Raw genomic sequence first — 17714 nt, 5'->3', positions numbered from 1 at the left:
CCGTGGGTTGGAGCAGCCACTCTTCACTTCCATTTAATGTCTATGAAGTCACAATGGATGGAAATGTTTTCTAGAATTCCTTTCCCAAATATGTCTCTAGCTACCTTATTGCTGCAGCTCAGAGGGGTGGGTGGCGGGCGGCAAATAACGATTTTTTTTTTTTTTTTTTTTTTTTTTTTTTTTTTTTTTTGGTTTTTCGAGATAGGGTTTCTCTGTGTAGCCTTGGCCATCATGGACTCGCTTTGTAGACCAGGCTGGCCTCGAACTCACAGCGATCCGCCTGCCTCTGCCTCCCGAGTGCTGGGATTAAAGGCGTGCGCCACCACGCCCGGCAACGATTTTGACTGTGTGTGTGTGTGTGTGTGTGTGTGTGTAGAGGAAGCAGAAACGGCTGGTCCCTTTATGCTTCTAACTTACAGTAGCCTCTTCAGGGTTTTATTATATGCAGGTCACTGGTCCCAGGAAAAGGTCTTCCTGTTCATGTTCCCTCACCTGATTCTCTATTCCCTGTTAAGAAGAACTTTTTACTATATAAGCACCACTGTCATTTCCTGCTGCAGGACAGGCTACAGTGAGTGTCCCTCCCACAGAAGAGCCGCATGCTTGGTCCCCCATCCTGAGGAGATACCATCCACTTCTGGTTCCTCCTGGGTGAGGACAAATGCATGTGCTTCATGCTGTGGGGGTTGCAGCGTACTGATGCTCTCGGTCCGTGTCTTCCCCAGTAAAGGCAAGGCTTGGACAGGAAGAGTCAGCGTGCTACCCGGGGTCCCACAAAATGGATCAGGCTTCTGGACTCGCTCGCAGGAACTGCATGAATCCAAAAGAGCTCGCCGGTAGTGGTGGCACACGCCGGTAGGATTTGCTGAAGGAGGCAGAGGCAGGAGGATCACGAGTTCGAGGCCAGCCTGGGCTACACAGTTTTTTGCCGGGCGTGGTGGCGCACGCCTTTAATCCCAGCACTCGGGAGGCAGAGGCAGGTGGATCGCTGTGAGTTCGAGGCCAGCCTGGTCTACAAAGCGAGTCCAGGACAGTCAAGGCTACACAGAGAAACCCTGTCTCGAAAAACAAAACAAAACAAAACAAACAAACAAACAAAAAAAAAAAAAAAAAAAAAGAGCTCCAGCTGTTATCCCCTGTCTCCTACGCGAGTGTTCCAAAACATCTATAGATGAGATTAGTATTAATAACATTACCAGTTAAACCACAACAAAAAATAAGTATTGTGTTACCAACTCATAGAATGCTGGAAAGTGTAACACTTAGCCGGGGCTGGACCATTCAAGCCAGTTCCGGCACTTGTCAGCCTTATGCACTCCTTGGATCTATGGGTTCAATGCTTGACGCTTGTCTTCCCCTCACCTTCTTCAGGGTGTTCCTTTAAAGCAACCAGCCTCACAGCTTCCCTCTCCAGTCCTTGGAAATCACCTATGGCTTGGCACTTGGCACTTGGCACTGGCAGCCTTGACTGTGCTCCAGATCCAGTGGAAGACACAGACAGAAAATCAGTCTTCTATCTTTGTGTCCTTTCACACCCTGGACCAAAATAACCTTGGCAAGAATGTACCAGATAGCTTCGGTGACCTACAGTGTGAGGAGATGGCAGGACAACTCCAATCCCAGGTCCCCAGAGAAGAGCTTTGGAGTCAGATAGACCTGAATTGAACCTTGTTTCCCCACTCCCTCAACTCTGTGGCCTTGGATAGCCCATCTGTAGTCCTGTGCCTCAGTTTACTCTTCTGTTAAATGAGAATGAGGGTGCTCCCAAACCTCTGGGAGGTGACTGTGAAGGCAAAATGAGATACAAGATGCAAACCACAGGCAAGAAGTGTGGTTACAGTTACCCATACTCTACCAGACTAAGAATATTACGTAGAAAGCCTCAGAAACACACACATAGTAAGTTTGGAATTGTGCGCCCTTCTGGGTGCCGTGAGTCTATTTTTTGCCATCCTACTCTGTCCTGCCTGGGACACGAACCGGGACCGGTGTATCCGTACGGCATGTGCTACCCACCTGTGAGAGACGCTATGGCTCTCACTTTACAGCTCAGCTGTGATAGACCACAGCTTATTGTCAGGTGACTTACCTAACAGTAGCCCCCAAACACAAAAATTGTGATTTTGTGATGCAAACATGCTAAAGAAAGGTCAGGGATTGGCTTCTTTAAATGTTATCTTACAACATTGCAGAAAAGGTGAGATAGTATTTCAGTATATAACAATTCTATTTTATGATTACTTAATCGTTCCTGTGCCTGACGTATAAATCTGAATATGAGATGTTAAGATATAGCCCACAGAGTCGGGTCCTACACATACTTTGCAACATTTGGAATGCGTTCCCGTCCTACCCCCAACAACAGGGGCACACCGTACTTGCCAACTCACACAACCCACTGGGGCAAGCACGCCACCATGCTTTGGGGTAGGCGGAAAGCTGGAGCACAGAAGGTCAGGAAAGGACCTGCACTGCATAGACGGTAGAATGGGCTCAGACCATGTCTGCAATCCAGAGGGCTGCAAAGAAGGCCTCTTCTTCCCAGCCTTGGCTCCCTGACCAGACTCTCTCACCTTGCAGATAAATGTGATAAATGATGAATTCACAAAGTCTTCTGACACCAGCTGTCCCTGTGAGAACTTCTCTATCCTCCCCATGGCCACCAGCTTACAGAGCTTCTCTTCAGACCAAGATTGGAACAGATCCATGCTCCTGTAGGAGATGGAAGGGAGCCTATTAGAACTTTCCAGAAAGGGGCCTTGTTCTTTGACTCTTAAGAAAAGAGTGGAAGATTTCACCATGCCTCACCCAGTCCCCTCACCCAGTCTGTGGTTAAGGTTCCTGCGTTTCCTCAAGGCTCTCCTCCTCAGGGCTCTCCCCTCAAGGGCCCCTATCTGTTGCTGCTCAGACAACTCTGGAGTTAGGCAGTACCTGGCTCCCCTAACCCTAACCCTCCATCCAGAAATCTTCTTCCAAACTCTGTTTCTGGTACACCCTGCAACTCTGGCTCATTGAGCTTGTCCCATCCCAAGGAGCAGCTCCCTACTTACTGCTCAGGCAGAGCACGCTGGCTCCTGGGCTCCCAACCAAGGAGTCCTGTCCTACCTTAGGTCTCGGAGCTTATACAAACCTCCAGCTGCCTTTGGCCCATGAGCTTCAAACACTTAGTAGCTCTGAGCCTGAGGAGAGGCCAGATGTCTGGAGTTTTCTGAAGTTACATAAAGGCCCACTCAGAAGAGCATCTTGCCGAGCGTGGTGGTGCACGCCTTTAATCCCAGCACTCGGGAGGCAGAAGCAGGTGGATCTACAAAGCAAGTCCAGGACAAGCAAGGCTACACAGAGAAACCCTGTCTAGGAAAAACAAAAACAAAAACAAAAACAAATAACCAAAAAACAAAAAACAAAACAAAACAAAACAAAAGAACACCTTTTCCCCTGACCCCCCAAGGACCAGAGTCATGAACTGCCTCTCTCTGGTTGGTGGCTCCATAGGGCTGCTAATGATGATGGCTTTCCCTCAGTTCTAACATGTTATGGGTTCAAAACTCAACTGACTCAGGCTGACTGAGAAGGTTAATTCAAGTTGATTCAGGCATCAAACACACTGAGTTCATTTCTGAACAAGACATGGGAACAGGGTCCATGCCCTGACCTCAGAGGGGTGTCTAAAAGGGAGGAAGGGGGGAGCAGGCCCAGAAAAACACCTACTGTGTGCCATGCACCAGGCCCTGCCCTCTGTCATTTCATTCCCATCCTTATAGCCTGAGAAGAGAGCTCTCACTATTCCTGTCATGAAGCACGAGACTACACCCAAGAGTTGACGCCCTATGCCAGGTTACCTCACAGCAGTCCACTTGCCTCTGCCTCCTGAGTGCTGGGATTAAAGGTGTGCGCCACCACCGCCTGGCTGGTTGGTTTTTTTGAGACAAGGCTTTCTCTGTGTAACAGCTCTAGCTGTCTTGGAACTCATTCTGTAGACCAGGCTGACCTCGAACTCACAGAGCACCTCCTGCCTCTGCCTCCCAAATGCTGGGATTAAAAATGTGAGCCACCATGCTAGGCTTGGTTAGGGTTTTTAAGAAACACAGGGTACAATGAAATAGTAGATGGGGCACCTTGTCTACTCTGGGGTGATGACTGATAGGGGTACATTAAGTGAAATAGAATGTTGAGACTTTGGTTTGGTTTGGGTTTTTCAAGGCATGGATTTCTTTGGCTGTCCTGGAACTCACTCTGTAGACCAAGCTGGCCTTGAACTCACAGAGATCTGCCTGCCTCTGCCTCCTGAGTGCTGGGATTACAGATGTGTGCCGCCACCACCAGTACCTTGTTATTTTTTAAATTAGACATAGTGTGCCATCATCCTGAGCCCTGGTACTCTCATCCACTCACTGAGGAAAAGAAAAGAAACTGCCTCACAGGGTGACTAGTAGACTAGGTAGTCTCAGTCTAATGCTCAGTCTAAATCAGCTGTCTCACTTTGTACTGCTGCACAAGGAAGGGATATTGGAGCTGAGAGATGAAGGCAGCACTTGGAGCTTGGCTGCAGGGAGGAGTTAGGTAAGGGTGTTTCAGAGCACCCAAGGCCAACAGCAACCACCAGCATGTTTCCAATGAGGGCAAAGCCAAGTACAGAGAAGAGGAAAAGATAATTGAATGAGGCGGAGTTACCTAAAGAAATTGTACCGATAACGAGTTTCCTTCTGAACTTCTTCATCCAGTTTATTTGCAAGGAAGTCTTCCCGGTCGACGACCAGGAACTCTGTTTCTTCCATGCAGACCACTGTGGCCCTCCTGACTTCAGTACTCAAAAGGCCCATTTCCTGGTGGGGAAAACTGAGGTAAGGGCAAGTGTGATGCCACACTCAGCCCTGCACCCATCTTCCCTGTGTCTGGCCCTCTTGGCTCCCCTCCATAATCCCATTCTGCGTCCCCCGCCCCCCCTTCACCCTTTATCGGTTGTTTGTGGGAAAGAGACAATAGGCCTGAACAGGCTAGAAGGGAGGGAACTCCGTGGAATCTATGGCAACCCTGTGTCTATGAGGAGTGAAACGGTGAACACACTCGCGTGTCAGGGGAAAGGTCTGCGTGCTCCCACTCGGGGCCCACATGCGCCAGTGACCTGCACAGAGGTACGCAGGCAGGCAGGGCCTGGATAAGAGGTTGGAGCAGGAATCCTGTCATACCCCCACCCCAAGCCTAAGTCCAGAAAGTGGGAAACCAATCTCGCCCCCCGCTTACCCCGAAACAGGCGCCCTTGTGCAGCAGTGTCGGGTGAGGGTCCAGGAAAGCACTGCTCCCATCCTCATCCTCAGTCACAGCCACCGTGCCCAGGTAGATGAAATAAAAGCTATTGCCCTTCTGCCCCTTCTTGACGATCACACGCCTGCGGCCAAACCTGGGAAAGGGCAAGGGGCATGGCCTCTGGTTAGGAAGTGCTCCAGACCCAGGGCTGCCTGCTCTGGGACATGAAGGAAGGCACAATCTTGGAGTAGAAGAGACTTTGGAATAGCCTGTCCCATCTGTCAGGCCGGACTCTTCAAAGCATACCTAGCCAGTCTCCTGCCTCAGTTCTGCCGAGGCTTCCTGGAGGCAAGCCTCTGCCTAGATTTGGCTCACTGCTGTGAGTGCTCAGCCGACAGCATGTGACATGTAGAGAAACGAACAGCGATAAGCACTGGCTTTCGAGTCACACCGAGCAAGCGAGCGAGTGAGCGAGTCCTGGTCCTGCACTTGGCTGAGTGACTCTCTTTGGAGCTCAGTTTCTCTCGTCTGTGAACTACAAGGTGACAGGGCTGGGATGAAGCAGATAAAGAGGCTGCTGCAAGCACTGGATGCTAAACCTGACAACCGGAGTTCCTTATCACAGACCCACGTGGTACAAGGAGAGAACTCACTCCCTCAAGTTGTCCCGTGACCTCCCAAGTTAAAGAGGGTGGGGCATCATTTCTGTAGTAGCTCTGTATCCCACTCAGGGCACAGGCACCCAAGCCTAGTACTAATAGGATTTATTAGCAGTTTTCTTTTCTTTCTTTTTTTTTTTTTGGGGGGGGGGGCATGGGTTTCAAGACAGGGTTTCTCTGTGTAGCCTTGGCTGTCCTAGACTCATCCTGTAGACCACGCTGGATTTGAACTCACAGTGATCTGCCTGCCTCTGCCTCCCGAATGCTGGGATTAAGGCGTGAGCCACCATTAACAGTTCTTAAACCTAGACCCCAATGGAAGGAATTAAAGAAGGAAGAAGGGGCAGGAGGAGACAGAAAGAAAAATTCCAAGGCTGACCAGAGTCAGACTGGAGGTGGCCATTAGGAGCTATGGCAACCACTTAGCAGTCTGGGGAGGGAGAGTGGGCCTAGGGGTACTGGCCTGACATGTCAGCTGAAAGGCTAAGGCAAGAAGATCCCCAGTTCAAAGCTAGCCTGGGCTTCAGAGTGAATGAGGCCCCCCAGGACAACCTAGTAAGAGCCTGTCTCAAAACAAGAGAGAGAGAGAGAAAAGGTTGGAGGGTGTTCTTCTGAGAGAGTGAGAGTAGTGAGAATGAGAGAGAGAGAGAGAGAAAGAGAGAGAGAGAGAGAGAGAGAGAGAGAGAGAGAGAGAGCCCATGAGTGTGAGGCCCATGTTCAATCCCCAGTACTAAGACAGACACAGGACAGACATGACCCTGCTGACACTGATCCCCTAAATCTAGCTGAGATAGACTTTTTAGATAAGCTCCAAGGCCTTCCCTGGGGCTGGGTTTTCTTTATAACTGAAGACTTACAGCTAAAATGCGAATTCCTGGTATCTTGGTACCGGGGATGACTGACAGTTGGTGGGGGTGGGGCTTAATGAGCATCACTCTGCTTTATCTCCCCCAAATCTCTCTATCCTTAATACAATCAACATTATCATTATACCACTAATGAGAATTCCAAGGTTCAAAATGTCCATCAGCTTGCTCTGAGGCACACTGGGACACATCTGCTTGCTCCATAGTTTTCTTTTTTCCTCCCTGACACCACTCTGCCAGCTTGCTTTTCTTATTTTCCCCTTCCTTCCTTCCTTCCTTCCTTCCTTCCTTCCCTCCTTCCTTCCTTCCTTCCCTCCCTCCCTCCTTCCTTCCTTTCCTCCATCTCCCTGCCTCTCTCATTCTTGTTCTTTTGAGATAGAATCTTTACAAAAAACAACAAACTGCTCTTCTCCCCTGGACTTGAACAAAGCAAATAGTTCTCTCTGCCTGAAATGGCATGGTCTACACATCCACTGTAAATCCACCTACTCTTTAAATTCATTTTATTTTTTGGTTTTTTGAGACAGGGTTTCTCCGTGTAGCCTTGGCTGTCCTGGACTTGCTTGTAGACCAGGCTGGCCTTGAACTCACAGCGATCTGCCTGCCTCTGTCTCTCAAGTGCTGGGATTAAAGGCATGCACCACCATGCCCGGCAATTAAATTGATTTTATAATCGCCACATTAATGTGTGTCTGTGTGGAGGCCAGAGGACAATTCTTAAGAGTTGCCCCTCCCCCCACCTCAGCATAAGGGTCCAAGGGCTTAAACTCAGGCAGTCAGGCTTGGAGGTGAGTACTTAACTCATTAAGCCATCTAACACTTTTTTTTCTGTAAGACTCACGACCACACCATCTTGCCCAAGGAATACCCTGCCCTTGTTGTAAAGGATCATGTCAAAAGGAGCCTAGACCTACAGTGTACATGTGGCCCCTGTGAGAGTCACCAAACCTAGAGCCTGGATTTTCAAAATGGGTCTAAGCTCTGTCTGCTAGGATGCACCCCCCCCCCCACCACCCCTCTCCCCAGAAGCCACCGAGATAGCTTCTTGAGCCATAGTTCCATATGGCCTGCCTGACTTCTCCACTATAAGACGTTACATGATAGGGTGTGTAATGAGCCCTTTAAGAGACTGGTAAAAACTAATGTTTCAAACACACAAGATAAAACCTAGCAAAATCAGGCTGGAGAGATGGCTCAGCGGTTAAGAGCACTGTCTGATCTTCCAGAGGTCATGAGTTCAATTCCCAGCAACCACATGCTGGCTGACAACCATCTGTAATGAGATCTGATGCCATCCCTCTTCTGGAGCACAGGTGTACATGCAGATAGGGCACTCATACATTAAAAAAAAATAAAGTTACACAGCAAAATCAATATGGGGGGGGCGGGCAGCTGGCAAGATGGTTCGGTGGGTAAAGGCACCTGCTACCAAGCCTGACAATCCAAGTTCAATATCAGAAATCCCCGTGGAAGAAGAGAACTGACTCCTGCAAGTTGTCCTCTGACTTCCACACATACAAAACAAACACATAAATGTAAATTTAAGCCAGGTGTAGTGGCTCAGGCCTTTAATTCCAGCACTTCTGAGGCAGGGGCAGTGAGTCCATGGCTAGCCTGGTCTGCTGAGTGAGTTTCAGGACAGCCAGGGCTACACAGAGAAACTCTATCTAGAAAACTTAAAAAAAAACAAAACAAAACAAAAAAAAAAACCCAGCTAGGCATGGTGACGCACGCCTTTAAGCCCAGCACTCAGGAGGCAGAGGTAGGTGAATCGCTATGAGTTCGAGGCCAGCCTGGTCTAGAAAGTGAGTCCAAGACAACCAAGGCTACACATTCAAACTTTGTCTCGAAAAACAAAAAACAAACAAACAAAAACAAAACAAAAGAGGCCAGGCTGATGGTAAGCTTAGCAGTAGAGCATATTCTTTTTTTTTTTTTTTTTTTTTTTTTTAGAGCATATTCTTAACATGAATAAGACTCCACATTCTATCTCCAGCACCAAGGATTGGAAAAAAAAGGATTGGACTAAATCAAGGACGCGAAACATCATAATCATAAACTTGTAGCTCCCTGACTGTCACCATGTGATGCGTGGGGCTCTGCCAGCAAGGTCACCACCAGAGGTGGCTCCTTGACCTTGACCCAGACCATCTACCAAAAGCCTCTTTCCTTTATAGCTAGCTCAACTGTAGCATCGGTAGCCACAGAAGACGGACTAAGACACCCAGTGACTAGGATGAGTGTTGTCCCTCGTTGACACTACCTTTTGCACCCGAAAAGTATATGATCTGGACGAGATGGGCTCAGAAGCCCTTGTCAGGTCATTTCAGACTCCATGACTGCAATTCCAGGACTCGAGTGACTAAGCTATGCCGCCACCCTTACCAGGGAGCACTCAGGTGACTAGCCACGTCTTTCCCATCTGTGCTCCTCCTGCCTGGCCCCACCCTAGGGTCTAGGAGCGAGGGGCTGTGGGTCTCACTGACCTTTCAAAGCGCATGACCTTGGCCAGCAGCAGCTGCAGGGCCTCTGCATAGTTCCGGTAGCAGTCTAGAACATGAAGAATGTTGCAGAGAGATTTGACCTCCTGATCCGTCCTCCAGGATGGCTTCTTCTGTGTGATGTAAATGGCCCTCTGAGGGAAGTGACCCTGGGGAGACACAGGGCCAGAGGAGTCCAGCAGGCAACTCTCCAGATTCTCGACACACAAGAGGGGCTAACATGGAACTGAGGGTTGTGTGCCTGCCGTCGGTGTGAGCGCCTTACTCACCCATCCCATCCCATCTTCACCCAGTACAAGAATCATTCCCATTTGGTGGATGAAGAGACTCAGAAAATAGACAGGCCTGCCACCTACCAAGGTAGGGAGGGTATGGGGCTGTCCTTGCTCCAGGACGTCATGGCACCCCAGCACAAGCACACTGCAACTGTGGTAGAGCTGTTCTTGCCTCAGCTAACACACTCTTCTGTGTAGGGACCAATCAAGCCCAACTCCTTAGACTGCCACTATCTATATATAGGCCATGGCAGCCACTGTGGATCCTTCCCTTTGAAGCCCCTGCCTTTTCCCACTCCTATTCACAGAACAGCCCTCAGTTCTAAAAGTCTGCAGTGCTTAGTCAGGTCCCTGGTGAATCAGGGTAAAATTTTGGGAGCCCTTCCACACCTAGCGGCAGGTATTGACACGGAATTCAGACTTCTCTCATGACCCTTTAGGAGTGAGGAGGCATAAGAAATCAGACTGTGTCCCCGAGAGCTAAATAAACAGGACCCACGCCTCCAAAGGGGTAGGGGAGGGGCATGGAGCCAGCACAGGGAGCACTAGTACCGGCTAGGGAGTCCTGTTGTCCTCCTTTCTTCAGAGAAGAGCCCAAAGGCCACTAGAGACCTAGGTCATGTCAGGTCTGAGCCACCAAGAATATGACTGACAGGATCCTTTAACTTTAAAATCGGATATTAAATTTTTATTTAATATTCAGGATTTGGTGGTTAGGCAAGCGGAAGGTAATAATTATGCTTGAGACCTCATCACACAGCCCCAAACCCCACACAGATAGAAAGCCCTTCCCTTGTCTCAGTGGGACGACTGCCGGGAAGAACATGCAACCCAGGGGGCCATGGATGCCTGCATCCCTCAGAGAGCTCAGGGCCAAACCAGAATTCACCAACAGGCCAAGGGGCTCCCCCCACCTGGCTCGGCTCTCCTCTGGCTGGGCCTCGCATCTCTCCTGTTTTGCTTTCTGCACGTTGCCCATAAGTGCAAGCCCACAAACGCTCCCAGATTGGGTCTTCTCAGTTAAACAGTGGTAACAGTTGGCATGCTAGGGACCAGGGACAGGATCGCTGTGGTCAGAACACAGTGGCTACTTCAAAGAGCCACTAGTCCAGCCTGGTCTACATAAGCAAGTCCAGGACAGTCAAGGCTACACAGAGAACCCGTCTCAAAAAACCAAACCAAACCAAAACAAAAAACAAGGAGCCACTAGTGCTGGCAAAACCTGACCTAAAACCAGCGATGTCCGCTGCTTCTTCCAGGCTGAACAGACAGAAGAGCAGACCCACCCCGACCAGGGAAGAGTTGGCACTCCACAAACCTCCTCTGCAGCAAAGTCCTGGGTATCAAACTTGATCCGGCTTTGCTTCTTTTTCTGAAAGAAAGGAGACAGAGAAAGGAGAGTTAGTAAAACTGGCCCCGGAGTTCTGCATTGGAAGCCCTTCTATCTAGCTGCCCCTGGAGTTCTGCATTGAAAGCCCTTCTATCTACTGCCCCTGGAGTTCTGCATCGGAAGCCCTTCTATCTAGCTGCCCCTGGAGTTCTGCATCGGAAGCCCTTCTATCTACCTGCCCCTGGAGTTCTGCATCGGAAGCCCTTCTATCTAGCTGCCCCTGGAGTTCTGCATTGGAAGCCCTTCTATCTAGCTGCCCCTGGAGTTCTGCATTGGAAGTCCTTCTATCTACCCCGGCCGCTGTGCTGGACCAGAAGACGTAGGGAAGTCCCAACCAGCTGGCCTTTTCATTATCTGCTCAAAAATCCCAACACTGCCCTATGCCACCACAAACAAGTGCATGGTAGAGAGAAGGAAAAGGCGGCAGGGAAAAATAAGGATAATGGAGAAAAGAAAGAGGGGCAATTAAAGAGATGGTTTGGCCATTAAAGGCTAGGCTCACAACCAAAATAGGACAACCCTGGTTTCAAGTCTCATACGGGAAGATCTTGCCTAAGGGCTGGCTGGCACAGCCATACCCACTGGAAACGGCAAACGTTGTGACGCCAGCACAGCTGCTCGACCACAGTTCCAGCAGAGCTGAGCCGAATATTGCAACTGCTGTCATTCTGTCTCTCGCTTTTGTGTTTTGGTCACTGTGTGTTGCATTCTTGGGGACTTTCTGCATTATGACTCATTTCATGTCTTTTCCTGAGAAAATTATGTCTGGGTCTTTTTTAGGAAAGTTCTAAACAAAGCTTTATCTGGCCCTATTTGGAAGGCTTCCTTGTGCCCTGGAGATTGTTAAACACAGATATGTGCTAATAAGCTGGGAACTCCTAAATGAGCCCATTATTCCATCTTCTTGGGATATCTACCCCAAGCAAACCCAAACAGCGTAACTGGTGCAAGCTACACAGAGACAACGGACAAACTGACCGGCCAGGAGAACAGGTTACAGATTCAAGGCCTCCTTTTATACTGTGCTTAGAGCTCTCTGACTATGTAGTTTAAAGATAGGGGGTTGTCCCAGCAGAGGCAGGTGGATTGCTGTGAGTTTGAGGCCAGCCTGATCTACAAGGAGAGTTCTAGGACAGTGACAGCCAGGGCTGTTACACAGAGAAACTCTGTCTTGAAAAACCAAAATAAATAAATAAATAACTTACCAGGAAACTGGGACAGAGGGGAGGGCATCCTATTGGGACTCTAAATGAGAGACGCATGGGAGAATAGCAAAATAAAAGGATACAGAGGGTCCTAGAAATCTACAAGTAGAACAATATGATAGGCAGATTTGGGCCCAGGGGTCCCGCTCAAACTAAGGCACCAGCCAAGGACAATACAGGAGGTAAACTTTAAACCCCTTCCCAGATCTAGCCAATGGTCAGAATATTCTCCACAGTTGAGTGGAGAGTGTGATATGACTTTCTCACGTACTCTGGTGCCTCACATTTGACCATGTCCCCTGGAGGGGGAGACCTGGTGGCACTCAGAGGAAGGACAGCAGGTAGCCAAGAAGAGACTTGATACCCTATGAGAATATACAGGGGGAGGTAATCCCCCTCAGGAACAGTCATAGAGGAGGGGAATAATGGGAAAATGGGGGGGGGGGGAAGGAATGGGAGGATACAGGGATGGGATAAACATTGAGATGTAACAAGAATAAATTAATTAAAAAAAATAAAATAAATGCATTGGAAACAAACAAAAAAAAAAAAAAAAAAAAAAGAACAAAATAAATAAATAATAAAAAAATAGGGGGTTTTTACAGGGTACTCCCCTGGAGGAACAGAACTCAGTAAATAATAAAATTACTAAAATAAACTTTTTATACTTTATAGCAACGACATAGTAAAAGGAGTTAGGTATCATTATTTGCTATTCATAAAAAGACCAGTTCAGCTGGGCGTGGTGGCACACACCTTTAATCCCAGCACTGGGGAGGCAGAAGCAGGCAGACTGCTGTGAATTTGAGGCCAGTCTGGACTCCAAGGCGAGTCCAGGGCAGCTATGGCTATACCGAGAGACCCTATCTTGGGGAAAAAAAAAAAAAAAAGACCAGTTCAAATATTTTCTGTTTGTCTGAAGTGCTTTCAAACTGCAAATACAGCCATCCTAAAAGCAGGCTGTCGTATAACAAATGGCTTGCTTTGGAGGAGACATTCTTTATATTCTTTAAATTAGGGTTATAGGGCTGATAATAAAAATAAAATCTCTTGTTTACATGTTCTAATTGTGACTGAACTTGTAGCCCTGGACATGTCATGAAAAATCAAACTCATATAATCTGTCCTTGGATAATCATCAGTCTGTGTTTGTTCTGTGAAACCTGTATAAATAAAGAAGTACCTGATTGCTAGTCAGTCAGAGCTGCAAGATTTCTCTGCCCACTGCCTGACTCCCTCCCCCGCCCCCCGTCCCCTCCCCTCACACTCCTTACCCCCTCAGCAGGCTCCCTGTCAATGGGAAGTCGTGCCACCCCACCCCTGCCCCCACCCAACAGTGGCCACATAAAAAGTGGCCAAGCTAGAGCCCAGCCAGGGAGCTGGCAAGAGGTCTCAGAAGTGATGACCCGACCCCATCTCCTTCCAGATCAGGGAAGGACACTTGGGAAGAGAACACATAGGAAGAAGCAATACAGAAGGCAAGCTGCCAAAGCAAGGAGCTTATCTGCAAAGAATGCCTCAGATGTTTACCTGGAGCCCACCTGATCCCTGGCCTGCTGTGAGACGCTGTCCTCCAGCACAACAGCCATTCCTGCCTCCACGAGAGCAGTTGTGGCCACTCACCATCGACCCTCAAGATTGAGCCTGTAGGGGTCCCTCACGGAGAGAGAGAGAGAGCCAAGGAGGATCTTTCGGCCCTCACCTGAGATTTCAGCTACCCCACCTGTACCTCGCTGCCAGCCGAGAGCTTTCTGCTCCACCTACATATGGTCTCCAGGGTACTAGAGCAGAAGGGTGACTCAAGGGGGTTCCATGTAGCCAGACATGCGGGAGGTGTCATCCATGCTGGGGTAGGGCTTGTCCGTGACGTGGCTGCTACATAACCCCCTCACTCGTGCTTCTGTGAGGAAGCCCAATAAACTCAGTGGTTCAACGAGGCTCCCACTGAGCGGACTTGGCACTCTGTTCTGTTGTCGGCGCCCTATCTGGAGCGGGTAGACATTTGTTTGCATTTCTCCAGGAAAAGTTTACACAACGCTGCCTTCACCTCAGCCCCTTTTCATCTCTCAGTTCCAGTGGTGCTCCTCAGGGGAGCTCACAAAGGAAGAGAGGTGATTAGTAATACAAGTCACACCCTCCATGGAAACCGAGTCTCGGGGGGGGGGGGGGGGGGGACACTCTTCTCCCGGCCCTGAGCTCCAGCCACATGACCTTCTTCTTCCTTACTGGAAGCCACTCTGATTGGGCACTGTGGTTTGAGCTCACACTGCCCTGATGGCATCTCTCACTCTCGGCCATGTTTCAGCCCCACTTTTTCCTGTTGCCACCCTGAAAAGTAGTTCATCCTTCTTTGAAAGCCAAAGCAAGACCCGTGGGTTACAGTTGAATCCTATCTCTCCCTCATCTCAGGGTCCAGTTGAAGACAGGTTGGGTTTGACCAGCACTGCCGGAGAATAAATGCTTTGGAATGTCTCCGGGAGAGGTGTGCCCTGCCTCTCCTGCCAGCCCATTGGTTCAACCTCCCGCTAAAGCTTAACTTACTGATTACTGTCCCCCCCCAAAAGGTCAGAAGTCCACCTTCCTGTCCCCCTGATGTGCCTCTGCCCTTTAGAAATTGTTCTGGGGAATTTCCAGGAATAAGATGTTAGATGAAAAAGCACAGGGTGGGCTCTAATCACTCATGGCCCTAGAGGAAGATGGGCGTGGCTGGTCCACACGCTGGGCTGGGGAAATACTGAACCTGGCGTGGGGCTGAGACACACTGAGTACCAATGCAGATATCTTTGGGGAACCGAAACCAACTTACAGATTGGTGACTGCAGTAGCTGGAATGAGAACGGCCCCATAGACTCGTATATTTGGACATATGGCCCCCAATAGGTGCAAGTGTTTGGGAAGGATTAGAAGATGTGGCCTTGTTGGAAGAGGTGTGTCCCTGGGAGGGGGCTTTGAGATTTCAAAAAGCCCGGAGGTTTCCAGGGCTCTGTCTCTACAGCCTACTTGTGGATCACATATGAGCTCTCAGCTGCTGCTCCAGCACCATGCCTGCCTGCTGCCATGCTCCCTGCCATGATGGCCATGTAGTCAAACCTAAGCCTCAGCTTCTTCTGTAAATTGCCTTGTATCTTATCACAGCGATACAAACAAGGCAACCACTATTTCTATGACAAAAAGGGCTCCTGATTTACTGTTGATATAGTTTAAGCTATGACCTTCTTTGTCTGGAAAATGGGTTCATCAGAGTGACCAGGGCCCTGAAAATGGCCCCTTTCCTGTTAGCGAAGACAGGAAAGAAAACAAGGCATGCCCACAGCTTAAAACACTCAGGAAAATCCTGGTTCTGTGGTGTCCCCGATTCCTCCGTGCTCTTGTGACTACAGTTGGAAAGCTTACCATGCCTCCCTCACCCCTACCCCTAGTGTTTCATCCCACCTGAAGCGACATGTGTGAGCAGAACACAACTGGCCTCTACTCCCTTGAGGAGGAGGAGCAGCAAACTGCGGAAGAAGAATCTGGGCAGGAGCTCTCCTTTTCTCCACCACTCTCTGTTCTGCCCTAAACCCAAAGCAGCGGGCCCTGCTACTGTCCTACCCCAGAGGCCTGCCTTTGCCAGCGCTGCTATGGAAGGCGACAAAAGGCTACCTCAGGGTTCAGTCTTGGGCAGCCCACTTGCTTGATGATGCCATCTCTACCCAAGGCAAGGCTGGGAAGAACAGAGGCTATGATTGGATTCCACACATCTGCTTTCCCTTGTCTTCTCCCACAGCTGGCTTTGAGCGAGGGCTGGGAGATGTGGTGCACCCAGTACATCCCGGCAGCCCGGCTTAAGTGGGCCACTCACATCCCAGAAGGAGAAGATGGGATGCCTCTTGTTAATAGGCTCGATGATCTGATACTCCCGGAATCCCTTGAGGCCTTGGCGGAACATCTTACACACTCGAATCATCCGGATGATGTCCAGGGTGATTTGGTACAGCCCCTGCGGCAACAGTAAACCAGGTCAGTGGAAGCCTCTCACCCGGGACACAGTGAGGTGGGATTGTAGTGATGTGTGGGAGCAGTGGTGACACAGGCGGAAGGTATGCTTTGGGAGGATTGGTTGGGGTGCAAAGGTTTGGGGTGCTGGGTTTTAGAGTGTGAAAGGTTGACCCTAGGGCCTTAACCATGCTAGACATGAGCTCTACCACTTACCCACAATTCCACTCTAGCAGGAAATTTGAAAACCAGTTGAAATTGTGTTGGCAGCCTTAAACTGGCCCAAGTTGCGGGTAGACGCCGCTTAGGGCATTCTCCCCACCGGGAGCCAACTGTTAAACATCTGCCAGCACACTAACTGAATATACAGAAAATATAATTGCAAATACAGAACACAAGTAAATCTGTATGTGTGTGTGTGTGCATGTGTGTGTGTGTGTGTTTGTGTTTGTGTGGTGGGACAGAGGTGAGTTAGTTGGATCTGAAGGAAAAATAATTTTAAAAAAGCCGAGCGTGGTGGCACATGCCTTTAATCCCAGCACTTGGGAGGCAGAGGCAGGCGGATTGCTGTGAGTTCGAGGCCAGCCTGATCCACAAAGCGAGTCCAGGACAGCCAAGGCTACACAGAGAAACCCTGTCTCAAAAAACAAAAAAAAAAAAAAAACCAAAAAAAAAAAAAAAAAAAAAATCCAATACTGCTAGTTTAGTTTTGAACTTGGAGCAAAAATTCACAAGGGAAGAAATGGGTCTAGAAGCAGAGGTGGAGAAGACAATGAATTCTCCAGAGCCTTGCAAAAGGAAAGCCAGCCTTCCTGCTTTGTTTGTTTGTTGGTGTGGTGCTTATCTGCCTGTTTACTTACTGATTAAATTTACAGCCTTGCATATGCAAGGCATTGACCTATATTCCCAACTTCTGACACCATGATTTGAGCCCAAGACCACTTCTACTATACTGAAGGCTAACACTTCTGCATTATTTTAAGCCATTACATTGTAGTGATTTGGGGCCATCAACATAGCTGGCTCAGTGAGTAAAGGCACTTGATGACAAACCCAAAGACTTGAATTTGACATCTGGGACCTAAGGACGAGAGGAGAGAACCAACTCACATAATTGTCCTCTGTGATCCTCAAGGGCGACAAGGCATGTGCGCGTGCACACACACACACACACACACACACACACACACACACACGTACATGCACACACTCACTCTCACACACACACAGGAGCATAGACACACAAATACATAAATATACAATTTATAAGTAAAAGCAACTTAAAATTAAATTGTGGGGGGTGTGCTATACCAACAGTAAAAGGTAGTATCTAATCTAAGATGAGCCGCCTGTTATTTCCCTGGGAATGTGCAATTGGACTAAGGACAAATAGGCCATCCATCCCAAACTGAATTGTGGGAGTCGGGCAAACATCTTCTACTAGGCCAGCAAATATGTAGGATGGAGGGCAGGGGGGCAGTCCAGAACACAGAACAATCTGAAAGTCACTCTTGTCTTCCAAAATCCAGTCTCCTGTGGGAAACAATAGGGATATTTGAGATTCTAAAATTTATAACAAAAATTCGAGAGGCATTTATT

General features: G+C 49.0%; 1 protein-coding gene across 1 annotated transcript in view; it reads right to left on the bottom strand.

Annotated features, from left to right (window-relative positions):
• The window catches only part of Cnbd2 (cyclic nucleotide binding domain containing 2), a 48550-nt gene that overhangs the window by 24281 nt on the left and 6555 nt on the right, over window positions 1-17714 (bottom strand). Inside the window, exons 3-8 of the mRNA XM_051144948.1 lie at window positions 15982-16119; window positions 10864-10917; window positions 9256-9419; window positions 5242-5398; window positions 4672-4823; window positions 2574-2712 (exon numbers count right to left, since the gene is read on the bottom strand). Coding sequence (XP_051000905.1) covers window positions 2574-2712; window positions 4672-4823; window positions 5242-5398; window positions 9256-9419; window positions 10864-10917; window positions 15982-16119 — 804 coding nt within the window. The remainder of the gene's footprint in view (window positions 1-2573; window positions 2713-4671; window positions 4824-5241; window positions 5399-9255; window positions 9420-10863; window positions 10918-15981; window positions 16120-17714) is intronic.

The sequence above is a fragment of the Acomys russatus genome, chromosome 4 (genome assembly GCF_903995435.1).
Source record: "Acomys russatus chromosome 4, mAcoRus1.1, whole genome shotgun sequence".
NCBI lineage: Eukaryota > Metazoa > Chordata > Mammalia > Rodentia > Muridae > Acomys > Acomys russatus.
This window is presented reverse-complemented; position numbering and strand designations above follow the sequence as displayed.